The 20,016-nt window shown below is 34.7% G+C and overlaps 4 protein-coding genes across 9 annotated transcripts in view; 1 reads left to right on the forward strand and 3 right to left on the reverse strand.

Moving 5' to 3' along the window:
• The window catches only part of LOC127874777 (pleckstrin homology domain-containing family G member 1-like), a 290,411-nt gene that overhangs the window by 159,576 nt on the left and 110,819 nt on the right, over window positions 1-20,016 (reverse strand). The gene's annotated exons all lie outside the window — the stretch shown is intronic.
• Window positions 1-20,016, forward strand: part of LOC127874784 (protein-L-isoaspartate(D-aspartate) O-methyltransferase-like) — a 169,562-nt gene that overhangs the window by 20,493 nt on the left and 129,053 nt on the right. The window lies entirely within an intron of this gene.
• Window positions 1,902-20,016, reverse strand: part of LOC127874779 (low-density lipoprotein receptor-related protein 11-like) — a 179,220-nt gene continuing 161,105 nt past the window's right edge. Inside the window, exon 8 of the mRNA XM_052419395.1 lies at window positions 1,902-6,840. The gene's annotated coding sequence lies outside the window, so the exon portion shown is untranslated. The remainder of the gene's footprint in view (window positions 6,841-20,016) is intronic.
• LOC127874778 (low-density lipoprotein receptor-related protein 11-like) overlaps window positions 1,902-20,016 on the reverse strand; it is a 33,346-nt gene continuing 15,231 nt past the window's right edge. Inside the window, exons 3-7 of one of the 2 annotated variants that reach the window (XM_052419394.1) lie at window positions 17,389-17,502; window positions 14,462-14,614; window positions 8,618-8,671; window positions 7,824-7,886; window positions 1,902-7,535 (exon numbers count right to left, since the gene is read on the reverse strand). In XM_052419394.1, the coding sequence (XP_052275354.1) occupies window positions 6,961-7,535; window positions 7,824-7,886; window positions 8,618-8,671; window positions 14,462-14,614; window positions 17,389-17,502 (959 nt within the window). In that variant the 3' untranslated portion in view covers window positions 1,902-6,960. Of the gene's footprint in view, window positions 7,536-7,823; window positions 7,887-8,617; window positions 8,672-11,705; window positions 13,457-14,461; window positions 14,615-17,388; window positions 17,503-20,016 lie in introns of those variants that run through there. The other variant, XM_052419393.1, reaches the window with a different exon arrangement.

Here is a 20,016-nt window from a genome sequence, read left to right on the forward strand (position 1 = left end):
TTGTTAGTATTTTGATCGCGTTATAGATTGGTATTGATGTATTTTTTTATATTTGCATAAATATTGTAAAAACGTTATTAGTTCATGCGTGTTATATGTAATATTTCACGCTATGTTTCATGTAAGCTGGATGTGTATCTGCAAAATGGTTAAGCATGAATTTTATTCAATTTAATTTCCAAGTTCCAGGTTCTGTATTTATATAACTTCTTTGCAAAAGAATATGTACATCTTTTAAAAAGCTATGTGAATTTGCCAATGATATTTAGTTCGAATTGCATTAAAGCAGTTTGATATTGTCAATGAAATATCAATGATTATTTACTTATATTTTATGATTTATTTCTAATATTGTTAACAGGATTTTTTTCCAAAAAATGTAAACTATTGATTTCCTGGTAGCAAACATTGTCAGAAATCTTCTGCCGAGTGTAGCTTTATCAATACCAGCCCTTGTTTGTGTTTATTGTTCTTGCCCTATGCCTGTTAATGTTCCTTACCTCCTACCCTTGTATATTGTTTATATCTGTATGGTTTACTTATAATGGCATTTTGTTTATGTAAAAAATATTTAAAATGCTTTGCAGATTCTAAAAAAATAAAGATGTAAAAAAAAAGTATTCATGTATTACATACATTCTTAACTACGGTATAATGTTTTAACATGGCATGATCCGAGCTATATTTTCAAAAGAAAAAAATATTTATAGTTTTTGTAACCACACATAGCAAACATCCGAAAGAATGTGTAAAACCGAATGATGCAACAGTTGTGACATGGATTTAAACTTTTAGCTGAAAGTTGTACAGGGGTGAGAATTTTCCGCCGATAGTTTCCACGACCTTTTGAAATTTATGTAAACAGTAGGGAGGCGGTCACGCCAAACACGTTTCTTATCCTCTGACAACATCCATATCATAACAAGATTCAATTACCTTCCCATCCATGTTGAGTATTCTCATCTGAAGACAGATTTTCAGCCAATTACAAAGCATCTTTTATTACCTCGTTCAATCACGATTTGTACATCAAATTGATTAAATATGGCTGATTACTGTTTGCATGTTTGACTATTTTCCTGAAAAAGGATATTATGAACTGAAAAGACACAAAGTAAAAGAATGTGTTTTAGTTCATTTTCAACTGGCCTGAAGAAGAAATGGGTAAAAAAGTGTTGGTTTCATTCGGTGATGATTTTTTGTAACAAAACTTTCCACAATGGCTATGCTCTAGCTTGACCATAAACAAATAAGCAATGAAAATTGCGGTCTATATTCTCATTACTATGTATACTTATGTTTACCAGTATGCAATAAAAAACAACAACAGAAATGTGTCCAAAGGGCAAAACTCCACATACGTAAAAAAACTCAATATTGGTTAGAAAGTGTTTCTAAAAACTTAATCGAAAATAGTTATTCAAAAACAGAATTGTATATTACAACGCCCAAAATTGTCAACAAGGGCTGTTTGTAAAACATGCATGCCCCCCATATGGGCTGTCAGTTGTAGTGGCAGCCATTGTGTGAATACGTTTTTTGTCACTGTGACCTTGACATTTTACCTTGTGACCTGAAAATCAATAGGTGTCATCTGCCAGTCATGATCAATGTTCCTATGAAGTTTCATGATCCTAGGCGTAAGCATTCTTGAGTTATCATTCGGAAACCATTTTACTGTTTTAAGTCACTGTGACCTTGACCTTTGACCTAGTGACCTGAAAATCAATAGGGGTCATCAGCCAGTCATGATCAATGTACCTAGCCAGTCATAATCAATGTACCTATGAAGTTTCATGATCCTAGGCTTATGCATTCTTGAGTTATCATCCGGAAACCGTTTTACTGTTTCGAGTCACTGTGACCTCCATTGACAGCTACCAATAAGAAATTACACAAAATGTTTGTATCAAATTTTATTAGTGATGCAAATTCAGAAATTAGTCTGTTTCCGTTAGTTTGCTAACAGAAATGTTGAAAAAAAATAGCATGATAGTAAAATCATACAAAAAGCTAAAAGCTATTGTACTTGTAAATGTTTCCACACATACATTTGTGGTAGTTTCCACACTTAACAGCTTAAAGAAATAAAGAACAAAATAGTTGTTACACTTTAAACCAAACAAATAATAAAATAAACAAAAACTTAATGACACCATGTAACAGTACATAAATGTTTAACTAAACTAAATTCCATTGCACAAAACCTATACATTTAAAACAACTTAAGTTTAAGCTTCTTGGTTCACATGATTTTAATTTAAAAGAAGAGCTCCTACTACTACTACCTCACATACAAGACAGCTGTTCCATGCATAAGACAATAAGGTTTCAAATGAATTTCTTCACAAGTATAATATTTTGGAATTCTGTACCTTTGGAATTCAAACAGCTGGAATTATCATAGAAAAGAAATAGGACAAAATTGTATGGAAATGGTGAAAAAGATTGTTCTACATGAAAAAGCCACAAAACAATAAGAATACATATTACTAAATGCACAACCAAGAGGACTTGAGTATCCTTGAACGTTCACCTCTGAAACTGTAACTCAGAAGTACAATACATGAGACCCCTGGTTTGGGGCTACTTTTGCAACAGGTTCATACTTTGAACATATCTGGTCCCACAGGCAAAGTTGTAACAAACAGTTTGTAGTCAACTCTCGACAAAAATGATACCAAATGTGAGGCATAATTTGAGCACACTTTGTAGAAAAACTCTAGATGATGGTACATACCAAATATGTAAGCCTTGTGCTTTGCAATTTCATACAAGAAGATTTTAAGTTTTTTTCTCCTATGTAAATTTGTGTTATAAACGGGTGATCCTTGGGTCTTGTCCAGCTTTATGGCAAGATTTTAACAAAGTTGGTAAAGGACCTCTCTACCAGATGCAAACTTCTAGGTCTTGTGATTTCAGAGATGTCCAAATTTTGACATTTTACATATAAAAAACAATGTAATTGTGACCCCCAGGGACATAATTGAAAATTATTTATAAAAGGACCACTAAATGATGCCACATAACAAATACAAAACCTCAGGGCTTTGCCAATTTGCAGCGAATGAGATATTTTTGGTTTCACTATATACATGACATACACACCCATATAAAGGATGGATCATGGTACCCCAATAGCTCATCCTGACCACATAGTGCTGAAGTGGGCTAAAAATGTACATCAAAACATGCTGAAGAAAAGTTGAGAAATTGAACCTAGCAGTGCATACACATCATAGAAAAGTTGAGAAATTATATCTAGCAGTGCATATACATCATAAAAAAGTTGACAAATTAAATCTAGCAGTGCATACACATCATAGAAAAGTTGTCAAATTATACCTAGCAGTGCATACACATCATAGAAAAGTTGACAAATTATACCTAGCAGTGCATTTACATCATGTAAGCAAACATGCACAAGTGCTCTTCAAGAGTTACTGATTGGTAATGTTGTAAGAGGCTTAAATACTCAACATATGTACAGCGTCATGCCAAAATGGGTCTTAAGCCACAAGGGGCCAGTCTTGTTCAAAACCACCCTGTGCATTCGTGCAGTCTGATCAGGAGCTAGCTCGTCCGCTATAAAATCACACAAAGTTTGTGGTCTTATTAGCTCCTGACCAAGACGCACACTATGTTATAAGACCCATTTTTCATGACACGGCTCATTATGAATGAAAATCTACATCAATATTATTTGCAAGTATTTACATATCCCCAAAAAGAGGTATATAAACGTCATAACATTAACAACATGCTTTTAAAAATGCGTAACATTATAATACATGGTAGTACAAAAATAAGAAATATACATAACAGTATATTATTATTTTTTTTATTATTATACTTTCAAAAACAAAAACATTGTAAATACAGTCATCTTTTATTTTTGAAACCTTAATATATTGGATTGTTTTGCTGAAGTCTGACCAATGTATGCTGATCTCTGGAAATTAACATTTCCATTTTAATATAAATTTCCTTTTAAAATGACATTTCTTCCTGCATCGTTATACACAATTTCCTGATTTAAGATTTTCATATGATGGTTTGGTAACTGCACCCAAACATTGAAGATAACCAGTTGTCACTGACAAATAGAACTTTCTGAACATCACTGTTAATATCATTGTTAATTCAAACCAACTGTTTGAAGCAAACAAGTACAATAAATATCATACAAACATAGTCTTACAGTCTATCGAAAACATAAGATCAAATAGTAATTTAATGTACATACATTTGCACAGCGTAACAAAACCAAACTGGATTCCACACAATAAAAGACAACTTTCTCACTTGTTCTTTAATCACTTAAGTATGGTTTTAAACTTTAACCAGTGTTGTCTACAAAAGCATATCAATGCCCATATTTGAATTATGATCTCTCTGGATCTTCCTCATGATAAATATTTCACCTCAATTCTGATAACAAAAACATATGAACTATGTCTTGCGATAATAGGTCTTATACCATATGCAATTAGCGTAGCTCCAGACCAGTCTGTGTACGCCTTCAGTCTGGCCTGAAGCTACTCTGTCCATTATAAAGTCATGTACGGTTTTATGGTCTCATGAGCCAACAGGGTACCTCTTGACCAGACTGTGTGAATGCGCAGGCTGATCTTCAGCTACTCTGTTTGCATATGGCTTTAAACCCATTTTCGAATGACAAAATTCATACAACTCCTTATGAATCGTTCAAACATTAGAATGTCAAATAGGAAAAGCAATTTTAACCAACAACAGAAACAAATTTGAAAAGAAACTTTGATTAAAATATCGCAGACGATTTCACAACACAGAAAAGACAATCATAGTTATTCACAACCATTTTGTGTACATGTTCACGTTTAAAAAGTAACTCCCTAACAAACATGACTAAGACTACGACAGATCTGTACAACTCAGCTGTTGATGCTTTCCAACATTAAAAAAAAAGTTTTTAACCTCTGACACATTGAGCGGACTCTCTTGGATTTTTGAACTTGAGAATGCACCTCACTTACATGTCTGACTGGTTTATTTTATTTGCAAATTGCTTTGTTTTTGTTTATCTGTCTCATGTTTGTTATGATAAGATAACAGTATTTTCAAGTAGACTCTCTTTGATTCCATTAAGGGGACTTATTATTTTCTATTTAAATTACTGTATGCATAAAGGTCAGCGCAAGGTAAAGGTTTCAGAGCAATACATTGTATAGGTTATATACATAATATAGTGGAATGTGAAATACAGTAAAAGAAATGTATAAATTAATTGTAATGTAAAAAATGAATGACAACTTATTGGTCCCATTCATAACTAAGCGTCATGTTGTGTGAGATTGCACAGAGCTATGTATAAATGTTTAAATAAATGTATAAAAAAACACAATCTTATCATCTCAGCCCTTGATATTCAATACGGTGGTACCAAAACTTGTGCAAAAAATTGCTTTCTTTATTTGTAAGTATAACATTACTCATAACTCTAACTTAAGCTAAATTTACAGAGAATTTCCTCTGAATCCATGTATTTTGCTGGATAATTAAATTGTTGTTTTTTTTTAACACAAATACACCCAAATATTAATACCTTTTTCTATTCTAAATTAATTTTACACATTCTAAATAAGGACACATAATTTCTACAATATCTTTAGATTCTTACTCAGGACTGCACTGATATACAGTGATGGTTGTCTAACTTACAGCAAAATAACACTTTAACCATATTAATAACCAAATAACAACATAAATAATTAAATAATCAAAATTCTTTAAACAAATTGTTCATAGCACACAGAGAAATCCAATAAATAAGATTTGATGTTCAAAGAATATCTGTACTGTTTTGGATGATAAGGCATAACAATAAATAAATACAAAAAAAAAACAATGCATTAATTATCTTTGGAATAATATCGTAACAGAGATACAAAATATCAGTATTTATAAATTTCTTCCATATGACAAGACATATAATATAAAATGATAAATGCTAATATGCATGCCAGATTTAAAAATTCCAAAGAACTTAAAATGTAAATAAGTAACATTCATTTATTGATGTTTTTTAGTTTTTTTCTAAAAAAATCATATATCAGAATAATTTTCATAAAGATATATCTGATGAGATTCATCATGAGCTATTAAAAAAGGAGGCATCATTTCACTTTCAAAAAACCTTTCCAGAAGAGATAAACTACGTCAGAAAATAACTTTTAGTTCAATAAGTCATTAACTAAAAATGGCAAAATGTTATATTATTAATAAAAACATTAACAGCAATATGTTGGTCAGTTTTGGTAAACACTCAAACAATACTTTTTTAATTGTTAACTTTTTGTTTACTTGAATCTAAATTTGAAAACGGTCTTTTTAATTTTTTCATTTGCAGAGAGTCCGAATAAAGACGCGAGTATTCAAGGTAATTATCAAACCAAAAAATAACAACACATTAATATGAAACAGAAAATGTCACCAGCTAAAGTTACTTCAATAACTTACAAGAAACACTCACATACAAACTTGGATAAAAATAGAACATTATGTCAACATGGATCTCATTTTAATGAAAATTATTTAATCTAAAAAAAGGCTGTAACCGAATTAAAGGCATATGGGTTCATGAGAAAATCAGCCTTGTTTGGCTGGAGGGCTCCACCTTTGCGATTGACAACATTCAATGACTTCTATATGTTTAATACAAACAAGAAACAAAATATATAACATAATGTAATCATAGATCCTATTTTTACCCAAAACATTTCTTTTCGGAAAAAAAAGCTCTCAAGTTTAATGTACATGACATTAATAAGATAAGCATATTCGTTTGAATAAGAGTCTAACCTGTAGGCATTAATAAACTTCAATATATATTTGTGAACCAAAAAAGAAACTCAATGAAACATAATGCCATCATAGATCCTATTTTTACCCTAATTATTTTTTGTAAAAAGGCTCTCCAACTTAAAGGTACATGCCGTTAATGAGGTAATCAGCCTCGTTTGAATGAAGGGCCCGACCCTTGCGCAGCCTACGCTTCACTGTACGAAGCCTGCAGCCCACAAATATCAGCAACATGAGTGTGATAGCCAACCCCAGGGACAGTGCCACCACTGGACCTAGAGACCCGTCTGTGAATGACTCAACTTTGACCATACCACTATTCAGTATATGATAGGAAACACCATTTTCATCAGACACATTTGCAGATGATGAGTTGCTATTTTTACCATCTGAGCCACTGTTTTTAGAGTTTTGGTCGACGTTCTTAGAACTGCTCTCAATTTTCATAGAACCTGTGTCAGTATTTTTAGATTCTGTATTGCTATTTTTAGATACTGTGTTGCTATTTTTAGATTCTGTGATACTATTTTTAGATTCTGTGATACTATTTTTAGAATCTTTCTCAACCTGTTTAGATGTGCTTAACCCTGTGGCAGATGAAACAGTTTTCGGTGTTTCAGTTGATGTGGTTCCAGCTTTGTTTGCTTCGGGATCTTGTTTCTGAGTGGGGGCAGGGGTTGGTTCAGCAACTGGAACTAAAATCAACATGTCCTTGTAAAACTCAACTTTCTTTAATTTAACATAAAATTATTTGTATGACAATGTTATTGATAGACATTAATTTAATTCCAAATATTGTTACGTTTAAAAACAATACATTAAAATTATAATTGTTTTCAAAAGCATCATGAACTTGTGCACATAAATGTACGATACCAATGAAACAATTCTTATGTTCTAGAGACAATTTTTGTCTATCTGTTAGTAATCTGTAATACAAATTACACTGTATTAGTTCTGCATCTCACTTTCATGTTATTTACCTGTCACACTTGGAGTATTTTGAACTGAGGGTTTGTCAGCCGGCCCATTTACATTAGGAGAGCCTGCAACATGCAGAAAACAGGTGTCAACAGAAGGGAACTGCTATTACAATCAACCATACAAACCTAGTCCTGCGAAAAAGGGTCTTATGCAATATGGCGGCCAGCTTAACTCCAGACCAGCCTGTTTATCTGCACAGTCTGGTTAGGAGCTACAGTGTCCACTATGACGTCACAAAAGGTTTTATTTTCTCATTTGTTGATAGCGTAGCTCCTGACAAGACTGTGTGAATGAGCAGGCTGGTCTGAAGCTACTCTGGTCGCATAATCATAAGACCCATTTTAGCATGACCCGGGTCAAACAAGGTCAAATAAATGACATACCATAAAACCAGCTCGATATTATGGTCCCAAAAGTCATTTCACTGCTTTTGAGCTGCAAAAGGTCAAGCATTAGGACAGCCTAAGTTTCACTGGGATTAGATTTGCACTCATATCTTCTTTATTCTATGTTTATGCATATATTTATTTTGAATGGGTACATACATAGATTTTTATTGGTAGACAAAGCAGCATTGATTGATTTTTGTTAGACACACAGACAGTTCTCATTTCGTCCAGAAAAGTTATTACGGCGCCTTGTTATTATGTCAAAATGCTCCAAACGCAAATGATATGCTAACATGTTTTGAAACTAGATTATTTTCCTTTTTGACAGTAACAAACATGTAAGCTATTTGTGAAAAAATGAAGCAATTATAATGTGAATTTTTTGCCCCATACTTGAAATCTACCTTTTGATTTTGATGATTCCTCTGCGTCCTTGTAACTCATGTCATCTGTTTTACCTGGTAATGCAAGAAAATGGTACAAGAATTACTGATAAGCAGGTTGATTGAAGTGGGTATATACAATCTCCCATGAAAATATCTTCAAATGCTTGTTAAAGCCAACAGAAGAAAACGCTTTGTTACACGGTAAGGAATAAATAAGTATATAAGCATGTACTATTCTCATGTTTTTCTCAAGTATTGTGTAACCTAAATCAACTGTCAGGTCAAAGTATGCAACTGTAAGCACAGAACAACTGTTTTTAAAATAAGCATGTCGTGCATTGAAATCAAAATTTGTTCTGAAATTTATTTTCTATTTTTTATTGTTTTTAGTATTAATACCAGTGTATCAGTTGTTAGAAGGGACCTATCTCAATACTTCAATCACAAAGGAGGGAGGGGGTGGGGTGGGGTGTATAGTGTGGGTGTGTGGTCATTTATTACATTATCTTCAAAAAATGCAAAAAAATGCAAATAATAATAAAAAAAATGTGGGGGGGGGGGGGTATTCTTGGGTGGGATGTTTGGATGGTATTTCAAAAATAAATTAATAAAGAAAAATATTAATTTTTTTAACCATGTTTTCAAAAAAATAAATTTTAGGGGGGAGGGGGGGGGCGGGGAGGGGGGGGGGGGGTATAGTGTGAGGGTGTAGTCATTTATTAGATGATCTTTAAAAAAGAAAAAAAAATCTTTTTTGGGTGGGTGGGGGAGTGGGGGAATCTGGGGTGGGGGGGCCTGGGGGATGGTTTGGGTGGAGTCTATTGTGACATGTCAGGTAAGAGTTGTTATGTCAAAGTATCACTTAAATCTAATCATAAACAAGGGCTGTTTGTAAAACATGCATGCCCCCCATATGGGCTCTACGTTGTAGTGACAGCCATTGTGTGAATATGTTTTTTGTCACTGTGACCTTGACCTTTGACCTAGTGACCTGAAAATCAATAGGGGTCATCTGCGAGTCCTGATCAATCTACCTATCAAGTTTCATGATCCTAGGCATAAGCGTTCTTCAGTTATCATCCAGAAACCATGTTACTATTTCGGGTCACCGTGACCTTGACCTTTGACCTAGTGACCTCAAAATCAAAAGGGGTCTTCTGCGAGTCATGATCAATGTACCTATGTAGTTTCATGATCCTAGGCATAAGCGTTCTTGAGTTATCATCCGGAAACCATTTTACTATTTCGGGTCATCATGACCTTGACCTTTGACCTAGTGACCTCAAAATTAATAGGGGTCATCTGCGAGTCATGATCAATGTACCTATGAAGTTTCATGATCCTAGGCATAAGCGTTATTGAGTTATCATTTGGAAACCCTTTTACTATTTCCGTTCACCGTGACCTTGACCTTTGACCTAGTGACCTGAAAATCAATAGGGGTCATCTGCGAGTCATTATCAATCTACCTATCAAGTTTCATGATCCTAGGCATAAGCGTTCTTGAGTTATCATCCGGAAACCATTTTACTATTTCGGGTCACCGTGACCTTGACCTTTGACCTTGTGACCTAAAAATCAATAGGGGTCATCTGCCAGTCATTACCAATCTACCTATGAAGTTTCATGATTCTAAGCACAAGCGTTCTTGAGTTATCATCTGGAAACCATTTTACTATTTCGGGTCACCGTGACCTTGACCTTTGACCTAGTGACCTGAAAATCAATAGGGGTCATCTGTCAGTCATTATCAATCTACCTTTCAAGTTTCATGATTCTAGGCATAAGCGTTCTTGAGTTATCATCTGGAAACCATTTTACTATTTCGGGTCACGGTGACCTTGACCTTTGACCTAGTGACCTCAAAATCAATAGGGGTCATCTGCGAGTCATGATCAATGTTCCTATGAAGTTTCATGATCCTAGGCCCAAGCGTTCTTGAGGTTTCATCCGGAAACCACCTAGTGGACCGACCGACAGACCGACATGAGCAAAGCAATATACCCCCTCTTCTTCGAAGGGGGCATAATAATGAAGTAATGGTAATTTTAGCAAAATTTAATAATTTTTGATAGTCAAGGTCATTCAAAGGTCAGGGTAAAATTCAACTTGCCAGGTACAGTACCCTCATGTTAGCATGAAAGTATTTGAAGTTTTAAAGCAATAGCCTTGATACTTTAGAAGTAAAGTGGATCTAAACACAAAATTTAACAATTTATTCAAAGTACTAAGTAAAAAAGGGCCATAATTCCGTCAAAATGACAACCAGAGTTATGCAACTTGTCCTATACTGTCCCTTAATGATAGTTTGCGAGTGTTCCAAGTATGAAAGCAATATCTATGATACCGGGTACTTTAGGTAATGTGGACCAATACACAAAACTTAATCAAATTTTCAATTTCTAAGTATAAAGGGCCCATAATTCTGTCAAAATGCCAGTCAGAGTTACATAACATTGCCTGCACAGTCCCTTTACGATAGTTAGTAAGAGTTGTAAGTATGAAAGCAATAGCTTTGAAACTTTAGGAATAAAGTGGACCTAAACACAAAACTTAACCAAATTTTCAATTTTCTAAGTATAAAAAGGGCACATAATTCTGTCAAAATGCACGCCAGAGTTATCTAACTTTGCCTGCCCAGTCCCCTCATGATAGTTAGTAAGTGTACCAAGTTTGAAGGCAATAGCGTTGATACTTTCTGAGAAAAGTGGACCTAAACACCAAACTTAACCGGACGCCGACGCCAAGGTGATGACAATAGCTCATAATTAAAAAAATAAATAAAAATAGATGAGCTAAAAATTAACAAAGTTCAGTGTAAGTATTTTTTATAAGCGAAATTAATTATCTATGTATGGATGTCTTAAATGAATATTCATTCTTAACAATATATTGAAGGTTAAAATTTAATGCAACAACACAAATATAAATAATACGGACAACTGACTGAAAAAAAAATAAAGCAATGAGGAAAAGCATAAATCATTATAAAAATAAAGTTAGTCTAATTCTACATTTCTATTCTAATGAACAATAACTTATTCAAAGCTGGATCACACTTCACTCTGTTTGCATGCAACAGACAAAACTACAACATCCCCAGTACCTTTTTGCACACTATCAAAGCCAAGACCTAATTTCTGGTTTTCATCCGGAGTTATGTCCGGATCTGTCTCCGTGTCAGGGTAGTAATACTCGTCTTTGTACGGGTCCCACACAGGGTATGGGTTCCTGTTCTTCCCCTCCGGATACCCGGAGTCATAATATGGGTACCTTGAGTCTTTCACTGGGCCCTGGCTATTGCCAGTTTTGTCAAGGCGATTCCCGTACCGATCATAAACCGGTCGCCGATTTCCCCCAGATGGTTTTCTGTAGTCAAACGCATAATCGTCTACATCATACCTAGATGGTTGACCTCCCCTATTCCTCATTGGCTGAACTTTATTTTTAGCTGTTGAATCTGATTCCTGTTTCGAATAGGTCTGTTTTGAATTCAGTATTTTATCCCCATCTACCACATGATTGCCACCATCTCTGTCATTACTTGTACTTTTGTCAACCTGCACAGGGTTCAGCCGAGATCCCTTCTTCCCACTCACTCTGGGTGGATCTTGCTCGTAGTTCAGCCATGGGTAGTCAAGGAAGTCTTCAGAGTTCTTGTGTCCCCCTAGCTGGCCTGACCCCACCTTCTGTCCAGCCACTGTCGACTGTGTTGGCTTGCTGATCTGACTTTTAGTCTTTGATGTTGGAGGAAGAGTGGGGTGTCCGTCTTGGTGGCTACCCAAGATTTCAGTCTCTTCAGAATGCCTCCCATTGTGGTCATCCATGTCTTCATGCCTTGTTGGAGTGTTCATATCTTGCGTCCTTTGTCTATTAACAGTTGGAGCATCTTTATAATTGCCAGAAACACCCTTGGAGACATCTTCAGGCTGTTTTTTAATACTGCTCTTAGCTTCTTTATTTGCAGCATCATACAATTCGCTGTTCTGATAATCCAAGTCCTTACTAAGGTCTTGGTAGTCTGGAAGGATCTTAGCCTTGTTCATAGCTACAGGTTTGGGGGCTCCTTGATCAACAAGCTTTGTCTTCACAGAACTATTTGTCTGGTTGGTTCCTGAACTCTCCTCAACAGCCTGTCCATTGGAACCTTGAACTGAATTCTTAAAATTTGGAAGCTGAGCTTGAGGTCGAGGCTGCACTTGTTGTTCTAGTTGTGAGTTTGGGCTCAAGGCATTCTGTATTGGATAAAATCCTGCTTGCTGGTATGGAACATTATTATAGACTTGGTTGGGCATAATGTTGCCACCCCATGCTTGATTCGTTCCTCTAACTGGCTGCAGATTGTTGTAAGCAGGATTCTGATTGGTCATTCCAGGTAGGTAGAAAGCTGGATTTACATTGGCTGGCATACTATTCTGGAACATCTGATTGGTTGGCAGAAGTCCTCCTGCTTGCTGATTGGCTAATCCAGGTATTGGAAAACCATACTTGTACTGGCTATCAAGCGGTGTTTTGAAAGCTGAGTTATAGAAAGGATTATTATAGATATTACTTCCTGCAGGAAAATCCCCATCCACATATGCTGCATGCGAGGAAGAAGGCAAAGTGTGATTAATGTTTATTTATTGGTTAAATAAGCTAAGCTTAACTGGTAATTATGTTTTTTAATCTAATGCATGTCATTTTGTAGTTCTATGATACACTTATGGGTCAGAACGATTGCATTTTGATAGTAATATATGTTACCTGTCAGTTAGTATCAAATAGAAATATTTTGTTTTTGTATTGTATGTGCTTGTTTAATTCTAAGTTTATTTACTCATGAAAAAACATGTCAAAGATAACGAGTATTTTTAAGTAACAATAATTTTCACCATATGCATAATCTGCAATTTTCAAAATGGTTTGCAAAATTGTCTTGTGAAACAAAACTGGCTGCACACTCCAAACAAATTTGCTGTTAGAAAACACAACCTCACAATAATTTATGCAAGAGTTACCTGCAAGGCTGTCACTTAAAATAAACACAATGACCTTATAACTTAACTATATTCTAGTCATTTTATAACTATAATCATATAGGCTGGCATTAAATAATGCTTTTATTCACTTAATAGGCCATCAACAACAAGAATTACATAGCACTGATATGATGTTTGATGTAGTTTGTTCATACAAATAGATGAATCAAATTCAATATATAGCTTCAAAAACTTCAGATTCCCTTTCTTAATATTCATACTTATTGCAAAAGAAAAAAAAGGGGCACTAAGTAACCTTACAATTTGAAAAGAAAAGGTACCAGTTGTCATGAAATGTTGTTTTTAAATAAGAAGTTTTGTGGAAAGTAGAGAAAATGGGTATGTTGTTCTAAATTGTAATCTAATTCTAGTAATGATGATGATGTAAAGCACAAAGGTGTTTTGTTAATTTTAATTTTAATTTAAAGTAAATAACCAGACGATTCCTGCAATGGTTTTTTGACTTCTTTTATTTCAAATGCTTCACGTTCCTATGATCCCAGATATGACCAATAAAAACCCTTCACCTTATGGAACCTCGAGTAAATTGTCCAGAGTAGATAAAACTTTATCCTTTCCAACTTAGATATGTATTTTGACGCATTTGTAGTCCCTTAGAAAGTAACATTCAATTAAAAACCTTACTTACTAAATTAAAGTTTTAAAGGCTTCATTTCCAACCCTCAGATACTGATGAGCAGCAAAAGGCATAAAACCTGAATAGACTGCGAGTTACTTGCAGGCTGTTCTGGTTTTATGCTGTTTGCACATAGCCATTTAAACTTTGTTTCTAAGTTGGAAAGGGTAAATAAATACAAAAACATGCACAAGAGGTATCTACCTTGCTTGCTTTGGTCCACACAATCTAGTTCATCAGAGCCATCAATGCAGTCAGGTTGTCCGTCACACACGTAGCGTTCTGGCACACATTGCCGCGAGTCTGAGCCATACACAATGTTCTCACACTCAAACTCTTCGTGTTTGCAATGTTTACCTTTTGGAAGAGAAATAGAAATGTGCCACAGGTACTCATGATGCCTCCACAACATGTGTTTGGACACAGATAGCCATAGCAAAAATTTCTTTATAACAATCATCTAGACATGAAGGACATGCAACTGTAAAACTTTTAGTAAGATCCACTTTGAAGCTAGGGAGAAGTTAAAAATACACATTTATGGGACGATTCCATAGTAGGAAGAAAAGAATTACCGTACATTCCTTTGTATAACGCGCAGTTTTTTACCTCCAAATTACAAATTAACAAGTGATTTTTTTGTGAAACACTATGTCCCCATATATATGACCTTTGACCTTGAAGGATGACCTTGACCTTTCACCACTCAAAATGTGCGGCTCCATGAGATACACACGCATGCCAAATATCAAGTTGGTATCTTCAATATTGCCAAAGTATTCATAATAAATGAGTGATTTTGGCCACATATACTTGACCTCTGACCTTGAAGGATGACCTTGACCTTTCACCACTCAAAATGTGCGGCTACATGAGATACACATGCATGCCAAATATCAAGTTGGTATCTTCAATATTGTCAAAGTATTCATAAAATGAGCAATTTTTGCCACATATATTTGACCTCTGACCTCGAAGGATGACCTTGACCTTTCACCACTCAAAATAAGCGGCTCCATTAGATACACATGCATGCCAAATATCAAGTTGCTATCTTCAATATTGCAAAAGTATTTATAAAATGAGCGATTTTGGCTACATATATTTGACCTCTGACCTTGAAGGATGACCTTGACCTTTCACCACTCAAAATGTGCAGCTCCATGAGATACACATGCATGCCAAATATCAAGTTGATATCTTGAATATTGAAAAAGTTATTGCAAATGTTAAAGTTGGAGCAAACAGACCAACAGACCAACGTACAGACCAACAGACAGGGCAAAAACAATATGTCCCCCACTGTAGTGGGTGTGGGACATAAAAAGATGATGCGCGTAATACATTGATACAACGCTTTCCTTACTGTTAAATTGCAAATAATTCATTTCGTAATTGTAACACCCTATAATCTTACAGACGGAAGGGGCTGTTGTCGAAACAACAAAAAGTCGGTAACAGCAGATATGAACGGGGAAGCATTAGTTATTTACAATAAAATCAAATGTTTGAATAAATAGCAAACATTTATTTGTCTGTCTTTGTGCATGTCTACATTTGCAGCTTATGTTGGACTGGTAAAGGTATTTGGTCTGTTTTGCAGGTAACCTTAGGTGTTAACAGGGAATTCTTAAGTGCCTGTGTAATGCGACAAACAATAACCCAACTTGTCCAACATTATAGATTAACAGTTTTACGTCAATACAGACATATCTCAACAACTGTAGCCCTGTCTCCCATGTGCCACGCAGTTTTGTTCAGCATTAAAATTTAAAGCCCATGCTTTCTCCGAGAAAGAATGACATGATGTACATGAATTCTTATTTTCTCATGTTTTACACGAAATGCACGTACACTGTTAATCTGTTGCTAGAAAATTACAAAATTGTCAGAAAAGTATAGTGCTATGCAACCCATGCTCCTAATTGTAATGATGTTCCTATTTTGAATGCTTACCGGTAATTAAGCTTTCCAATGCCCCGAATTATTAGATTGCGCAATAGTAATTGGCGGCAAATTTAGGCCTGATTTGGTGGTTTTATTGTCTTTAAATATTTATTTCTCCATTTTTGCATTAATAAAACAGCCTGCGCACTATACATGGGGGCGCGTTATACGAGGGAAAATTCAGTAAAGGGCCTTCATTCAGTGAAAACTTGTCACCATAGTTCTTTCACACAGTAGATAAAGAGCAGTAACTGTTGAAAATACAACATTGTGGGTTACTTATTGGGAATATATATTCAAAGTAAGGACAATAATTCAGCCAAAACTCTTCACAGACAAAATATCCTTTCTTTTAAATCACCTAAACTATGAGTCATTCAACTTTAACAATTTGGGCAAGATATATCAAGAAGCTAAAGAGGAGTTCACTTTAAGACATACGGATAGAGAAGTGAAATACTTAAAGCCTTGAACTCTGCCAAGGCCTACAAAAAAACATTTTTTTTTACAAATAATGGCCAATGATCATTTATTCATGAACTTATTTTACTACCTCAAATTTCTTATTGTTAAGTTTTGCAAGTGCTATCTAATACAGGCTTTGCACTTGCTAGCATTAAAAGGGTGCAGGATCACATGACTTTGTGGGGTTCCCCCATTTAACTTTAATGGATGTAAACACGACAGTAAGTGGTGCTTTTTTTTAATATTTTTTTTTAATAATTTAAAAAGGGGGAATAGCTTTAGCAATAGTTATTTAGGATATTTAAAGTTACAAACTTCATATAAAATAGAACAATTTTGTTAATGCATGCAAGTTTGATTGTTGTAAGGTGACAAGTAAAGTGAGTACATGATCAAACAAGTTTGTGTCTACAGAAAGGCAGATGTCCATGATTAATCCAGTGTACCAATTCCACACACTACATTGGTCGGGGTGGGGGGGGGGGGGGGGGAATAATTGCTTGTAACAATATTTATGTTATAATTTCATGCTCTATATAATATTATTATTATTATTATTTGTTAATGATCATGATTTAGTTATTTTAAAGGCTTTTAGAATAATGCATTTCAATTTTCTGTTTGTTAAATCAGCTTCCAAGTGTTTATGTGGTTTTGGAGATAACATCAGTTATTCAGAGTTAAAACTTAAGAAAGATGCATGCATGGATGCAACTTACGACAGATTCCATGTTTCTGGTGGTATCCGACACGACATCTGCAGGTCTGCAGCAGGCATTCAGCATGCGGGTCCGTACATTCCGTCTCATATGACTCACAGTACTCTCCCAGACCTGGAGAACACAGGAAAACATACATTGGAGACGAACATTTAAGAAAACATGGTTTAATTCAAGTGCGTGAAGTGTTGTTCCAGATAAGCCTCTGCAGTCCACACAGGGTAATCAGGGACCACACTTAACGTTTTTATGGATATTTTTTTGTTAAAATAGCCAGTGTGGACTGCACAGGCTACTTTGTGACAACAGTTTACATGTGCATTAGGACCTGTTTTCCCAGAGCAAGGCTCATTTAGAAAACTAGAATGGAGGGCAGAATTAAATATAACTTTACTTTAAAACTTAGAACACATAAGAGGCAAAGTTTGCCGAACTGACTAAGAATAGGTCATGTACATGATATAGTGGCAACTGGTAAAACAGACAAAGGCATAAAACAGAACATCATTTATGCAAATTAGTATGTTCATTATTTAATCACACATTGACAAATTAATCAGAGCTTTCAAAAACTTAAGACAAATGGAGACATCAATTTCCTCACAGTTTAAAAGATAAGGTTAAGTATTTGTTATACGTTGACACAATTATGCAACATAAATGTGTACATTTTTGGAGTTTTAGATTGCATAATTGCTTATTTGGAAGTTGTGAAAAAAAAATCAATTACCGTAAGAACTTTGACACTGAACATACCCTAAGCTAATACATTCCTTACATAATCATATACATGTATATTCATATGAAGGTTGCAATATGTGCAGATAATGTTAAGTTTGAATGTCACTTATGAATGTGTTTGACATTTTTGAAGAGTCAACCCAAGCCTTAAGTAGACCCAAAAATCTAGGGCAATCTATCAGCTGATAAAACTTGGATGCTCTTAGGACCAAACAAATAAGATCAGTTGTAAGACAGAGTTTTGCTCCTAAATTGTAGAGATAGAAAATGCACTCAAAATCAATGAGTCTGTTCCATTTTCTATATAATTAATTGGAAGCCCAAGGCTCAAAACATTAAAACTTATTGAGTACACATCAGAATATAAAGTTTATGAAAATTTGACTATGCAGGCGCAAAACCCCCCGAAAATTTTACAAATTTAATGTCCAGCAAATCCAATGGATCAATTTGTTGCAGCCTACTGAGGGACAATCAGGACAGCACTGAAATTGTTCTGATTGTTATGCACATTTTTATCATAATCAGGAGTCAATCTTATTAAACATTGAACACAAATTTAAGTTATGGTGCAATTGTTTACAAATTATAACTGCATGCTTTGCTCCAACCTCTATACCCCTTTAATTTCATTATTTCCCTTTTGGTGCCCTTTATTTTAAGAACATATTGACCACATATATGAGCTGCACTCTTGCACAAACATGCGTTCAATATTGTCCCTTATTAGAGTGTTAAGTCCGTAGAGGCTAATCAGGGAAGACAATTTTTGTTTTTATGGAATGTTTTGTTTCAAGAAAGTCTCTTCTTTCACAGTTTTGTTTCAATGAAGTCTCTTCTTTTACAGTTTTGTTTCAATGAAGTCTCTTTTTAACAGAAATTCAGTCTAGAAGGAAAGCGATGCTCCTGATAAGCCTGTGCGGTCCTCACATACCTTTCCGGGACAACACTATGCACATTAAGCATTATGTCCGATTTGCCATGATCGGGCTCATACCTATCTGTTTTCTTTGTGAGATAAAAAAATAAGTGATAAATAATGGGATAAATGTGCTGCCTTCTAAGGACAAATCTTATAAAATGTAAATGACAACAGAAAATGATTCCAATTCCTTATTAACCCTTTCCCACTTAAAAATCTATTTTGATGCATTTGTAGTCCTTAAGAAAGTTACATTTAATTTAAGACCTTTCTTACTAGATTCAAGTTTGAAAGGCTTCACTTCCAAACCTTAGATACTGATGAGCAGCAAACAGCATTTAAACCTGAACAGACTGCGAGTTAGCTTATAGCCATTTTCACTTTGCTTCTAAGTCGGAAAAGGTTATATCGTATAATGTGCAAACAAGGAGAGAAAATGAATCCAATTTCTTAACTGACTGCTGATTAGATTAAGGCAAAGATCAAAAGCTTACACACTGATATACAATCACACTTTTACCTGATGAAGTGATTGTGACTGATTTAGTGTAACTGCTTTCCAATGCAAGTTGAATTGTTAATCTCTATTGAATACTGGGCCATTTTATATTCAATTAACAGTTGGTCAAAACAAAATGGTTAATAGTGCTTCATGATAGCTGTACACAAAAAAATTAGAGAAAGTGTTTTAAAAGCCACTTTCAAAACAACAAAGATTTTTTTAAACAGGCAGATGAACCATTTATGAAACAAACAAATACTATGGAAATATTTGATTCGAACATGATCTGATCAACAATTTTGTAATCGTTATGAGAACTTCTTTGCTCAGCCGTTTGTTTTTTAGTTGTTTGTTGGACATTGAAAGTTTTTGCCAAGCAGCTTCAAAGGCACTTGATCACAGATGTTTGTTACTTTTTTTTTTTAAATGACGTTAAATGTTCTTATAGTCTAATCAATTTATA

Source organism: Dreissena polymorpha, chromosome 3 (assembly GCF_020536995.1).
Source record: "Dreissena polymorpha isolate Duluth1 chromosome 3, UMN_Dpol_1.0, whole genome shotgun sequence".
In the NCBI taxonomy this organism is placed as follows: domain Eukaryota; kingdom Metazoa; phylum Mollusca; class Bivalvia; order Myida; family Dreissenidae; genus Dreissena; species Dreissena polymorpha.